Source organism: Protopterus annectens, chromosome 14.part0 (assembly GCF_019279795.1).
Source record: "Protopterus annectens isolate FY-2018-M chromosome 14.part0, PAN1.0, whole genome shotgun sequence".
Classification (NCBI taxonomy): domain Eukaryota; kingdom Metazoa; phylum Chordata; order Ceratodontiformes; family Protopteridae; genus Protopterus; species Protopterus annectens.
In genome coordinates this window covers 495,066,141-495,079,072 of record NC_056748.1, presented here as the reverse complement: position 1 = coordinate 495,079,072, position 12,932 = coordinate 495,066,141, and the positions used below count along the sequence as shown (strand labels likewise).

At 41.1% G+C, this 12,932-nt stretch overlaps 1 protein-coding gene across 7 annotated transcripts in view; it reads right to left on the bottom strand.

The window, feature by feature from the left end:
- The window catches only part of LDB1 (LIM domain binding 1), a 1,030,118-nt gene that overhangs the window by 21,903 nt on the left and 995,283 nt on the right, over nt 1–12,932 (bottom strand). For 6 of the 7 annotated variants that reach the window (XM_044056251.1, XM_044056248.1, XM_044056249.1 and 3 more), the window contains one exon: nt 12,302–12,450. In XM_044056251.1, the coding sequence (XP_043912186.1) occupies nt 12,302–12,450 (149 nt within the window). The remainder of the gene's footprint in view (nt 1–12,301; nt 12,451–12,932) is intronic. The other variant, XM_044056250.1, reaches the window with a different exon arrangement.

Genomic DNA, 12,932 nt, shown 5'->3' with positions numbered 1-12,932 from the left:
ATCTGCTAAGGAGTTCTGTGCTCCCGGCAGAAACCTTGCCTGAAGACTTAGTTGTAAACTGAGAGCAGTCTCCCACAAAATCAGTGCTTGCCTGCATAGAGGATAAGAATGTGTTCCCCCTTGCTTGTTGATGTACCACATGACAGTTGTGTTGTCTGTTAGAATCAACACCTGCCCTGGAAGAAGTAAATCCTTGAAAGCTATTAATGCAAACTGGACTGCTAACATCTCCTTCATGTTGATATGTAGATGTTGTAGTCTGGCAGGCCACTTGTCTTGTATCCACTTTCCATTTAGATGAGCTCCCCAAGCTATGTCTGAGGCATCTGTTGTTAAAATCTGACTCGCCTCTGGCCGGGTCACAGAGAGTCCCTTGTTTAGGTGACATTCCTGAGCCCACCACAAAAATTCCTTTTGAATGCAAGGTATTATTTGAATGACAGTGTCCAGATCCTGGCAGTGCTGTGTCCACACATTTTGAGATACCATTGTAGCTTCCTCATATGCAGTTTGGCATTGGGAAGCACCAGAATACAAGATGCCATGAACCCTAAGGCTTGAAGGACTGTCCTTGCAGTCAGCCCGGACTGATGAGATAGCTGATGGAAGTAAAGGGATAGACTCTTTTGTTTGTCCGGGGTTAAAAAGGCCATCTGGGATGCTGTATTCAGTCTCACACCCAGAAAGCACATGTCTTGAGAGGGTACTAGACTGGACTTTATTTCGTTCACAGAATACCCCAGGCATCTTAGCACTGCTATCACATATTCCAAATGATGAAGAAGCTCTTCCCTTCCTTGAGCCAGAATCAGACAGTCGTCCAAATAAGGATAGATCTGTATTCCTTTTAGCCTGAAGAAAGCTATCACTGGAGCCAGAACTTTCGTGAACACTCTGGGCGCAGTAGATAAGCCAAAGGGCAATGCAGAGAACTGATAGTGAGAAGTCCCAGCTCGAAAACGCAGATACTTCCTGCAACTTAGTCTGATAGGAACATGAAGGTAAGCCTCCTTGAGATCCAATGTTACCATCCAATGCTCTTTGCCCAGCAGAGGTAAAAGCTGCTGCAACGTCAACATTTTGAACTTGGGAATGTCCAGATAAGTGTTGAGGATAGATAAATCCAAAATTGGTCTCCACGTGTTCCCCTTCTTTGGGACTAGGAACAGGCGAGAATAAAATCCTAGGCCCCTTTCTGGCATAGGAACCGGCTGTATGGCCCCTATTTGGAGTAGCAGTGAAATTTGCTTGTGAGCCTCTATTCTTTGTCGAGGAGGAATGTCTGGCATGCCTTTGAAAGGAGGCAAGGTATGGAAATAAAACCTGTAACCGTGATGTATGATATCCAGTACCCATTTGTCTTGGGTAATCAAACTCCAATTTTCTTTGAAAAGTGCCAACCTTCCTCCCAAAGGTGCTGCCAAGCGAGAAGGTTCTGGCAGCTGAAAAGGTAGGTCATTGGGTCTGTTTACGAAAGGACTGACCCCTGCCCTCACTCGAAGACTGTGCAGGAGAACTCCCTGTTCTGGGCCTGAAAGAGCCCTGACCTCTGCCCTGCCACGTCTAGATCTACCCCTAGACTGGGAATCATAAGAAGGATACGTCCACCCTTTAGTAGGCCAATTTCTACTAAACTTTGGAGGCTGAACCTGCAAAAAATCTTTAACAGTCTGCATAGACTTAGCCTTGTCTTCCATTTTCTTTAAAACTGCCTCAACAGGAGAACCAAACAAGACATCAGATTGCAAAGGGGCATCCAAAATCCTAGTTTTAACATGGTCAGATAAATTTTGATCCCTCAGCCAGGCATGCCTGCGAAGAACTGACCCAGTGGCAGCCACCCTAGACGAGGCCTGTACAGCATCAAAACCACATTGCAAAGAATGCTTACCCACCTGTTCAGAAACATGCACTAAATCTTGTAACTCTTTACAGTCAATACCTTCCGCCAGAGCATCAACCTTAGATTTCAACTGAGAAAGGAGATAATTTTGATATTTCAACATGTGAAATTGGCAATTCAAAGCTCTCATGGCTAGAGTGGAAGAAGTATAAACTTTCTTTCCCCATCTATCCAAGGCCCTGGCCTCTTTATCTGCAGGAACCGGATTCTTGACAACAGAAGCCTTAACACCCTTAGGCCCCTGGCTAACAGTTTCTGGGTCTGCCCTAGGACTCTTAAAAGATACTTATGAGCTTCAGGCACCCTGTAATACCTATCTGGTTTAACAGGAGCAGGAGGCAAAGAATCAGGATTAAGAGAAGCCTCTGCAAACACATCTTCCACCACATTCAGAACAGGAGGAATAGCTAAAGGCCTATGCTGGGGTAAAAACAAAAATTCCCTAAGCCTTTTCCTGGTATCAGAGTAATCCTGACCTTCCCATTTAAAATGCTCTCTCATGGAGTGAAGGGTCTCTGAAAAGAAAAATCCTCAGGAGGAGAAGCAGAAGGAGTAGAATCATCCACATCAGAATCAGAATAATGAGAATACTCCTGCAAGTCTTCAGCCGAAGACTCAGACACATCGAAGCCTGCTCATAATCCCCCAACACAGGTTCCATCCTAGGCCTCTTATCAGGAGGGGGCATAGAGCCTCTAATTAAAGTAATTAAATCCTCTGCCATTTTGAGCATGTGCTTCTTGGGCACAGCACCTGAAGAACTGGGAGTGACACCCACAGAAGCTAAACTAGACCTGCCTCTAGGAGAAGCCTTGGAAGCAGAAAGAGAGGGCCTAGACCCCTTAGGAAGGGAGGGAGTACAGTTACTTGAGAAGCCCCTACAGCCTGCCCTGCCTCCTGGGAGGCCACATCCTGTAAAATCAAAGTTTCTCCCTGGGACTCCAGAGGCCTCCGTCGGAACCACCGGTTCCACTGACACCTCTAAAGAACTGGCGTCCGGTTCGGACGACTCCTCTAACCTAGGTTTAACTGCCTTGTCCTTGCGCTTCTTTGAGGAAGCGGCCGGAGCATCCGGCGGCATTTTGTAATTGCACCGCTTCCCAAAGACCAACCTTGCACAATCCAACCTCCGCTTTATAGTGCGTTTATTAAACCTAGCACAAAAGCGGCATCCAACAACGTCGTGCTCAGGTCCTAAACAAGGTATACACAAATTATGGTAATCCCTATGCGGTATCTGTTTCCCACAAGAAATACAGTTATTCACTTTTTCTGACATCCGGTAAACCACTGAGGCAAGAAAAAACCAAAATATTCCCCAACGGGGTACTTAACCAACTCTGACTTCGGTCTGAAACTCCGAATTCGAAAAATTTCAGAACGCCGAACGGCACTTGCAACACTGCTTCTGCATCAGACCATGTGGCAAAAAAGACTGAGGATATGACGTCGGTCATGCGCATTTGTACCCTGACGTTCTGATGTCAGTCAAATGCGCCTTGACCGACGTCAGCCTTATACTCTGATATTCGGGCCGACCGAGGGACAGCGGACTACCCAAGTGTTAGGACTGCAGCAATGTGAGATGAAGAACATCTACGGTAGCACTGATGTGCTGTGGACTAATGGTTAAGGTGGTTGCCTTACAAACACAAGGTGCAGGGTTTCAGTCTCACAAGAGATAACTGGCTAGGCTTAAAATTGCTCGCAAGGGCAGTTAGCTTAGTACTAAACTATGAACTATGAACCCCTGGGAGGGAAGTTAGGGCAGTAATGATGATTCGTCATCTCTGGCAGGGACATTAGGGCAATACTGACAAGTCATCACCCCTGGCTGGAAAGTTAGGGTAGTACTAATAAATTGTCACCCGTGGCAGCCACAGTCACTTAAGTATTCCAGGCCTATAGCACTCCCTCCCCCAACTGGCCAGAAAGCACTAATGTAGTGCCTGCCTTTCCAAACCGCAGGGAATGGTGTACGTTTCCACAAACCAGTGATGCTCTATTGAAGTGAAAAAAAAAATCCTTAATTAGGATCGCGCTCCTGCTTTCATGTATGTATGGAATGCTTTTTCAGAGTCTTTTTCCACAGAGTGCACCTGCAGCAGGATTTGGCTAATTTCTTTCTAGAAAAGGCAAGATAGCATAATCTTCCTATTCCAAACCCTCCCTGAGCAGCTCCAACAGTGTCCCGGCCACCACTCGCATCCTTCTGCATCAAGATGCCAGCATCACTTTGAACCTTTCACTCAAAAACTATCATCTCTTCTGGTTAACAGCAAAAATGCAAAATGAAAGGGAGACACCCTCTTTCACTTATAAAAGGACCTGCATCTGTCTCACACTGAAAGGGCAAAGTCACATGATCGGTCAATGCCAGGGACTGTAGATGATAGGAAGTGCCAGTGTTGACACCGGGAGCTTGGAGGCCAACCAAGGGCCTACCTCTGGTGCCAAGATTAGCTGTTGCATTATGATCCAATAACTTCCATGAGACAATGGATATATTCTCAAACTTCAGCACAGGAAACGAGAAGGTCAAGTCTCAGAACATGAAACAGGAGGACTTCTGAAGAGAGGCACCTCTAACTTGGCGGACAAATAAGAAGACAGTCTTAGTGCCTTTCCTCCCCTAAAAAAAATGAATGAGGCATAAAGTAATCCCTCAGGATTACGGTCTCCCTTTGCCTTCAAGACAATGTAGTATAAAGTAACAATCCCTCACTGTCTGGGTTCACACTCAGAAACGTGCTGCAGCAATTCAAAGGCCCACCCATGCTCACCCAAGTGGGATATGCACCACAACAACCATGCAAGTTGTCTGAAGATGATGCGAGTGAAAGCAGTTGTGGCCAACGTAAAAGCAGTGGACTTTAAAGAGAAATCATGTCAGGCTTGGAGGATTTACACTTTGTTCTAGCTGTCACAGTCTCCACTTTTCCTGATCCTGCATGTAATGACCGGATAAGCCATCTGGCTGATCTTCATACTATACTTCTGTCTATCAGTCAATGGTGACTATAAAAAGCATCAAGATGGTATAGGGTACACATGCTCCTTAACCCCAGTAAAAGAACGTTATAGGCATGCCCAAAGAGGTCTTCTCAGGAAAATGAGGTTTCAAACCTTAGAAGAATGATATGACAGGATACTGAAGAGCTGCACAGAAGTACCAAGTGTTGTGTTCTACCTATTATAGTTGGCACCTTGAGTAAGATGCATTCCTATTTGGTCAACTCTATTCAAAAAAGCGATTCTGTGTGACTGATACTCGTGACTGAAATCACAAATTATCACAATGTTTTCAACAAGCAAAATTCTAAAGTCCAAAATTCAGTACAATTTGTTTCTACAGGGTAGCTTTATCCCCCTGAAGTTATGGGTGAATAAACAAGGGGGATAATGGATCTGCAGCTCCATTCTGACAACTAAACAACATCCTGCTATTTCCATACCCCAGTTAGTCTGAAACCCTGTGCTACTGTCACACCAAATAAACAAGCCCTTTACAATTCAACTTAAGAACCATGAGTCCCAAATACAGCACTGCTTGTCTTACAAAGGAATGACATATTTCAGGGTAAAACACTACTCTAGGAATTGTACATGGCCTGCAACATAATTTATTTATTTATTTGTAACCAGGACAAACACATTTTAGTTCTGTGGTCTTTGTTTATCAAACAGTAGCAACCAACTGTGAAGGCTATGTTCATCTACACCAACAACTTAAAGTTTACGAACCCACAGATATTGCATGCTGATTGGCTACTACTAAATGATCAGAAATGTAGCTGATAAAAGTGCTCCCCTCTGTTAAACAGTCTTCAAAGGCACTTCTCTATCCGTTCATGGTTTGACAAGAGAGTCTGCAAGTTAACTCCTCCAAAAGAAAATTTTGCATGGCAACAGGCCATTTAATATACATCCCTTCTGGTTAATGCATTTTCCAATCTAAAGGACTTGCTACTCAAAATTCCACCATATTTAAACTTCATGGGGTATAACCTCATCCCTCACTTTTGTTAAACACACTGATCCGTTTACTAGAAAAATAAGCGTGAGTTATAAAAGTTACTACAAACTACCAATTCTTTTGAGAGAAAAATGATATTGCTAAAGAAGACTTAATACCACCAGCTGGAATACTAACGTCTTGTTTCTGTCACGGACTCTACCCATCTACACGTTCTTAGAATTGAAGAATAAATCATTTACACCTGTCCCTGAAGGAACGCATCCCTGCAAAATCCTTAAAGCGCAAGGTTGCCAAAAAACAGAAAATGTATCTTGCCTGTTCTACCTGGCCTTCTACCTGCAGTATTAAGGCTACATTATCTGTCCCTTGTGTATGCGTTATACTCCTTTTTATGTTTTACCCAAATGGTTCATATACACTTGATGGATACCTATCAAATAATAGAACGGACAAACTGTAGAACATGATATGTTCAAACCCATATCATCGACAATTCAGACTGTCTTACCATTCTGACTGAAATCACGTTACAGTAGGTATCAGGAAATTTGCCCTTTTCCCCATTGTAGTGCAATCTCGGAGTTGGTATACAGAATTAGCAGAGGGTGTGTGGGGGGGCATGGGGCAGAGCTTACCCCCCCCCCGCAAAAAGCAGTTTTTGTGGTATATATGAGTGTTGTCTTTGTTTTGAGTTTGTTCCAACAGACTGAATTGTCAATGACATGGTTTCAACCATATGACATTTGTCCACCCGATTATCCGATAGGTATTCTACACTGACAACAGGGCTGTCACATTTTCTTGATACATAATCAGGCTTAAGATAGCATAGAGAACACTTCTGTACTTGGCCTTCCCACATGCAATCTTGCCCCCTTAATGTCAGAAACTCAGCATCTGCGTGTCTTGTACTAGCTGCTACCAAACCTTGTTGTCTCTCCCAGGTTGTGAACCTAGGAACAACTTTGCCCGTACCTAAGAAATAGAAGATTAATAGCCAAGAAAAGGATAAGTCTAATGATCAGGAGGAAAATTTAAACTGGAGGCAATCTAGCTAGCTGCAACCCGTTCGATTCACTATTGCTGAATGGCAACATTTAATGGAAGGCAAGTTACCTGCAAAGCACAGCATTTAATACTTCACATGGAATGGCAGTGTGCACTGCTGGACTCAGCCCCAAAAAGACTAGTGTGAATTTACTTGTGGATTTTTATTTTTTGCATAGAAATTGCTTCTTATGTGCTTTGAATTGCAAGATGTAGCAAGCATGTGAAGTCAGTGACGTGAGCAGGATACATTTTATCTTGTTCTTTTAAGTAAACTTCTTATGGTGGAGTGGTGGTTGCCTATAAAATCATACATTTCTCAATGACTGCGACTTAGTTGCTTTTGATATTGTTTTTTTTACTTTTTTTGCCATGTTGGTTTCTGTTCAACAATATGAATACTACTGATCCTTACTAAGTGTTGTATGCTTATAAAACAGATAAGATCTCTCTGTACCAGAATGGCTTAACACAGAAAAGAATATGGCGAATCATGGTGTTACAGTGTGTTATAAGCAAAAAAAAAAAATCCCCTAAGAGAACTAGTCTCTTCTGAATGCTTTCTGCTTTGTACTATATTCACTAAGCAGAAACAAACAATAGAGTACCATAAACAATAATGTTCTATTTTTATTGATTTTAATCTATGTACAGCATTTAATCATAAACTAAACTTGAATTTGTCATCAGGAGGTCTATATTTTAATAGGACTCTAGAAATGTACACATTAATTATAGGTTAGTCAACTCTGTGCCCTCAAGAACTAGATTTTTACAACTCAAAGTCAAATAAGCTTGTGAAAACACTGCCAAGTGTCTTCAGTAGCTTAATTTCTATGTGCGGTGTGACGATTGGGTGAAGATAGGTTTAGGCTGCCAGCCTAGCCAGATAGAATTTTGGAGATAATTCTGTCATCTGTAAATATTAATGTAAAACACAGGCTTGTTGTCTTAAATGGTAAAAATAGTGTTACATGTGTAACTAGAAAAAAATGGATCAATAGTGCACTCTACTGACCAAGTAAAGCATGTTGTGACCCTTTGATGTTAAAACTCGGAGTCAGTAAGTCATCCTGCCTATTTGTTTTAAGGCCGGAGTTAATGGCCAGAATTTGCATGCATAAATGTCCTTTATTGCTCTGGTTTCTGCCAGAGGTGAAGAATGTAAATGTAGTTTCTGTTAGCCTGGGAACCCCAGAAAAGTGTGAAGAATGATGTAATGTAACCCAGGGAAGTGTGAAGAATGATGTAATGCGAACCAGGAATGTGATTTTAAAAACAGAGAGAATCAGACAGCATTAAGCATTTTTGTCTTGACCATCCAACTCACCAGCACTGTCTTGCTCTATATGTAAGTTTGTCTCAACTTGCGTTTTCTCTTAGAAATAGCTAAAACTAGAAAGATTAGACTGTGTTTTTCTGTGATGTCAGAACTGTACTACTGAATTATTTTAAGCATTTCTTTGTGATCTCTGAACCCTTGACTAGTACTGTGTAGTAAAACGTATTGTCTTATGTTTTGACTGTTATTAAATATTTTTAAACTCTTTCAACTGTGGCTGTTTTTGTAGAGATAATTTAAGCTTTTTAGAGTACTTGCATGCCTTTAGTAAAATTGTACAAAGCCACTTCAATAGCTTTAGCCCTGGGCTATACTGCCAATTGGGTAATAATATTGCACAGTGGGTGAAGGCTGGTACTACCGTACAGTCTGGGAAAAAAGGGGCACAGCTGGAGAACCTGTGCCAGCCTTCCCCAGGAGTGTCTGTGTGGTTGTATAAACTCTTCTCAAAGAGAGAGAGTGTGTGTGTGTGTGTGTGTGTGTGTGTGTGTGTGTGTGTGTGTGTGTGTGTCAGCTACTTGGGCAGGGACAAGAAGCACTGGTTGGACAGAGAGGGTGCTGGAGGTTTTAGCTTGCCCACTAGGCTGAGATCTGGACCCTATAGCTGTGCCAGTGGGGAGTCTTATTGGGGACCCGGAGAGCAAGGGAGCGACCAGCCCCGGACTGACTGTGATCTCGGTGTGCTCTTAAGGGAAAATTGTACTTTACTGTGTGTATTTGTTATCCTTTCCTCCTATATGAGATGCCCCTCACTGTTGTTAGTGATGAAGACTGAGGCTCCTTGACTGCTGGGTCAGGGCATGGGCGACACATGCGGTTAAGTAAAAGAATCAATCCTCTTACAAAACTCAATAGGTTAAACAAATTTCGTATAAGAAAATACAATGAGTAATAACCCTGCAGCAAGAAACCACTTCCTTCATCGCTTTTTCTCTGACAAGTGGCATCTGCAAGACTTTGTCCCTATTTGTCAAGAAAGCTGGAGAGTTTAAAAGAATAGCCCCTTAGTTACTCACATAATTCCTTTCTAAAAGGACAACTACCTCTGCAGCAGTCCCACAGGATGTTAGGACACAAGGAATAACACAGTTAAGCAGCAATGCTTAGAGTGTTAAAACCAACTTCAAAGATGAAATTCGCTTAACAGTATATTTCTCCTCAACAGTCGAACTCAAACTGCCAAACAAACTAATGAAAACGAAAACCCCAAAGGAAGCAGACTGCAGATGTAATTTCAGTGAATCCAATAAATGAAGATGGTCGCTGTAATAAATATATTGTAAGCACTTTTATTTCACATATATATATATATACACACATATATATATATATATATATATATATATATATATATACACACATACATATACATGCACAACCCCCCCCAGCCCCCTCTGGCCTTGAGAAGATAATTAGTACCTCTGTTTTGACCATTGTTACTGGTCCCTTCAATACACACCATATAGAATGTATTCTTACATATATTTATATACATATATATATGTGTATATAGGTTCTGTGGGTGTGTTGTGGGGGGGGGTTGTGCATGTATATGTATGTATATATATATATATATATATATATATATATATATATATATATATGTATATATGTGTATATGTGTGTACATGCATATGTTTGTACATATATAGATTCATGCATTATTCTGTTTTTAGTTATGGGACTCATGACCATTAGTGGTATAGTGTAGGTATAGTATATTATATTATATTTTATCAGTTCTAGTGTTTTCAGATGCACTTTCCATCCTGTTCTTTTAGAAGTATGGAGGTAACACACTGTTAGTGTAGGTTTATACACCTTGTGAGCACATTGGACATCTATCAGCCTTAGGTCTTTTGGCTGGTTTTTGTTGATTTTTTGTTTATTTATGGCAGTTAATCCTGCACTTCTTAAAATGATGGAAGACTTAAAATGTTTTAGATTGGGACATTTATGTGTGTATGTTTAACACTACATATAATAGTAGCGTTTATAGGCTTTTTAAATGTGGCTTATAAGGATTTTAGAAAGTATGTTTTTAAAGGTTCTCTATGAACATTTTGAATGTTTTAAATGCATTTAAAAGTGGAGATTTTTAATTGTAGGTGGGTCCTCAATTATGAGGTCATTAACAAGGTTAACAAGTATTTAAGCAAGTTTTTCCTTGTATGTATTGTTTTGTCTGAAGAAGGTAGGATATTAAGCCTGCCGAAAGTTCTCCTCAACACTGACTGGTTCAGCAAAAACCTGTGCTGCTGAAATGATGAATGAATAAGTTTGGTTAAACTCATCTCTTGCTTGATGACATGACCTCTTGGTCATGCAGAATGACCCAAGGAAAACTGTTTACCCCCTTCTCTAACAACCCCAAGTAATATGCAGAAGATGATTATTTCCCAGTTTCAATTAGGCTTGAGAAGGACCAGTCTGGTGTTATCATTCCTGACAGTGTCGACTGCAGCAACCACTCTTCCTAGGCCATGTAAATCAGTGACCACTGCAGCAGCCATTCTTCCTAGGCCAAATAAACCACAGTGACCACTACAGCAACCACTCTTCCTACGACATGTAAACCCCCTTCAAACAGCAAAACTGGCCTTGCCTCCATGAAAACATTAAAGGTGATGCCAATCCCCAAAGTGGGTGACTGGAGATGGACAAAAAGTAATGACAGTATTCACATTCATCTACCTATCTTAGGCATTTACAAAGCTTGTATATGATCACCAGCTCCAAGTACTTTGTCACAGTATGGGTTTATAAATATAGGCCCAACACAGGTTCAGGGTACAACAAACACTGTTGTAAGCTGGCCTTGCAGACTACATGACCTGTGACATCTTGCAAGAATGGATTTCAATGTCCTAAACGGCTTTGACTCTGTCACTTTTTCCTCTTGTCCACTTTACAGGGTTTGATGTAATGGTCAGAGTTAGGTGTACAGGCAAGGTAAGCACTCATTAGTAAGGTGCCCTCCCCCCGCATCACCTTACCAATGCATGCTGAGACTAACCCAGCCCTGCCCCAACTCTAACCGTACACCTTACCTTAGAAAAACCCTTTCCATAACATTATCACTGTACAAGACAGCTCAGACACATACTACATACAAAAGCGCATACAATATTAACCCTATCCCCGTATCTAACCCTTACTCTAACCATAACCTGCAAACACACACACAGTACTAAACCCATCCCCTTACCTAGTCCTTACATTAACTCTAACCCACACACATATACAAACACACTTACCCCTTAATGTCAAAACTTAATATTTCTGAAAGATTTCCCATTAACATAACCAATCCACACCTACCTTTTGAAATTCACTTTCTTCCACTCCACATCTCCACAAGTTGATCAACAAAGCACTCAAGTTTATTCAACAAATATAACAAACCCAAAACTACTTAGACAAAACAGACACTAGATCAATTAAAGGAACCCATTTATCTGTAAATGATTGCCTAATTTTATTCAACCTTAATGGGCCAGGAATAAAAAATGACAAGGAATGCACTTGATCAGGCCTACACAAACATCACAAACACCTTATAATGGGGTAAAGAGAGTCAGAAAAAAATGTAGTTTATTAAACAAAAATAACCAATCAAAAAAGAAAAAGCTTTCTTCATGGACACTGGTAGTTCAGAAAGTCTTCAAATGTATGACTTCTCTACAAATTAGTTCATATCTCACATTAACCTAGCCTAATCAACAAGGAATTATAAAAATTTAAAGGGGGAACGGAGAAAATATTCACTCATCTGCTAGATTTGCACCAAAAGGGGAGTTTTGAAATTTTCATAAATGGAAAATCTCTATGATGCAGGTAAGTTCAATGAAGTAATTTATTTAAACGTGTTTATTAGGGTAGAACACTGATCAAAACTGATCAATTTCAGGCCCAGCGCATATACAGTGATGGTTTGTGCCCACAGAGAAGACTCAACTATTTAACCTGGTAACTGGTATAAAAGGAATTTAAAAAAAAGAAAAGAAACCAGTTAAATGTGGATGCTTACAGGTACCTGACTGGACAGGGCAAAGCTGCTTGCTGGGCTCTTCTTTTTACTGTTGCTGTTGTTACCTGATCCCCCTCCAGAGCTCATGGTGCTTCCTCCAGACATCTTCCTTTTTCGGCGTTTGCTTTGCTGCTGGCGGGCTGGTTCGGCTGCAAAAGTAAAGAAAAAGTTGTTCAGAAAAAGTCTGACACAAAAATATATATTCTTCTGTTCCATCCTTAATTAGTTTTAATAGATATATGAAATTATGGATCCGAATTTTCCACCGCCACCTTAAATCACTTCCACTTCAGCTATATACTCCAACTCTCACATTAAAAATCACGTCTGTTTTCTATAGGTTACCTAATAGGCCATCTATTGGAGTTCTACAAGTTAGGAATAGCAAATTGGAAAGCCAAGAAGGAAAATCTACATAAAATTGTTACGTCGGTCATCAACTGGGTTCTCAACAGACAGCTTATGATGAGCAAGGCACATCCAAGTTAATACACTTAACATAAGAATAGATGTTCAAACAGGACCTGCCACCCTTCTCCCTCCATGTCCTTGCTTTCCCCTGGACAATTTGAAGCATCTTGTAAGGTGCACTATGGGTGCAAATTTTTAGCTAGCATTTTGTACATATCTG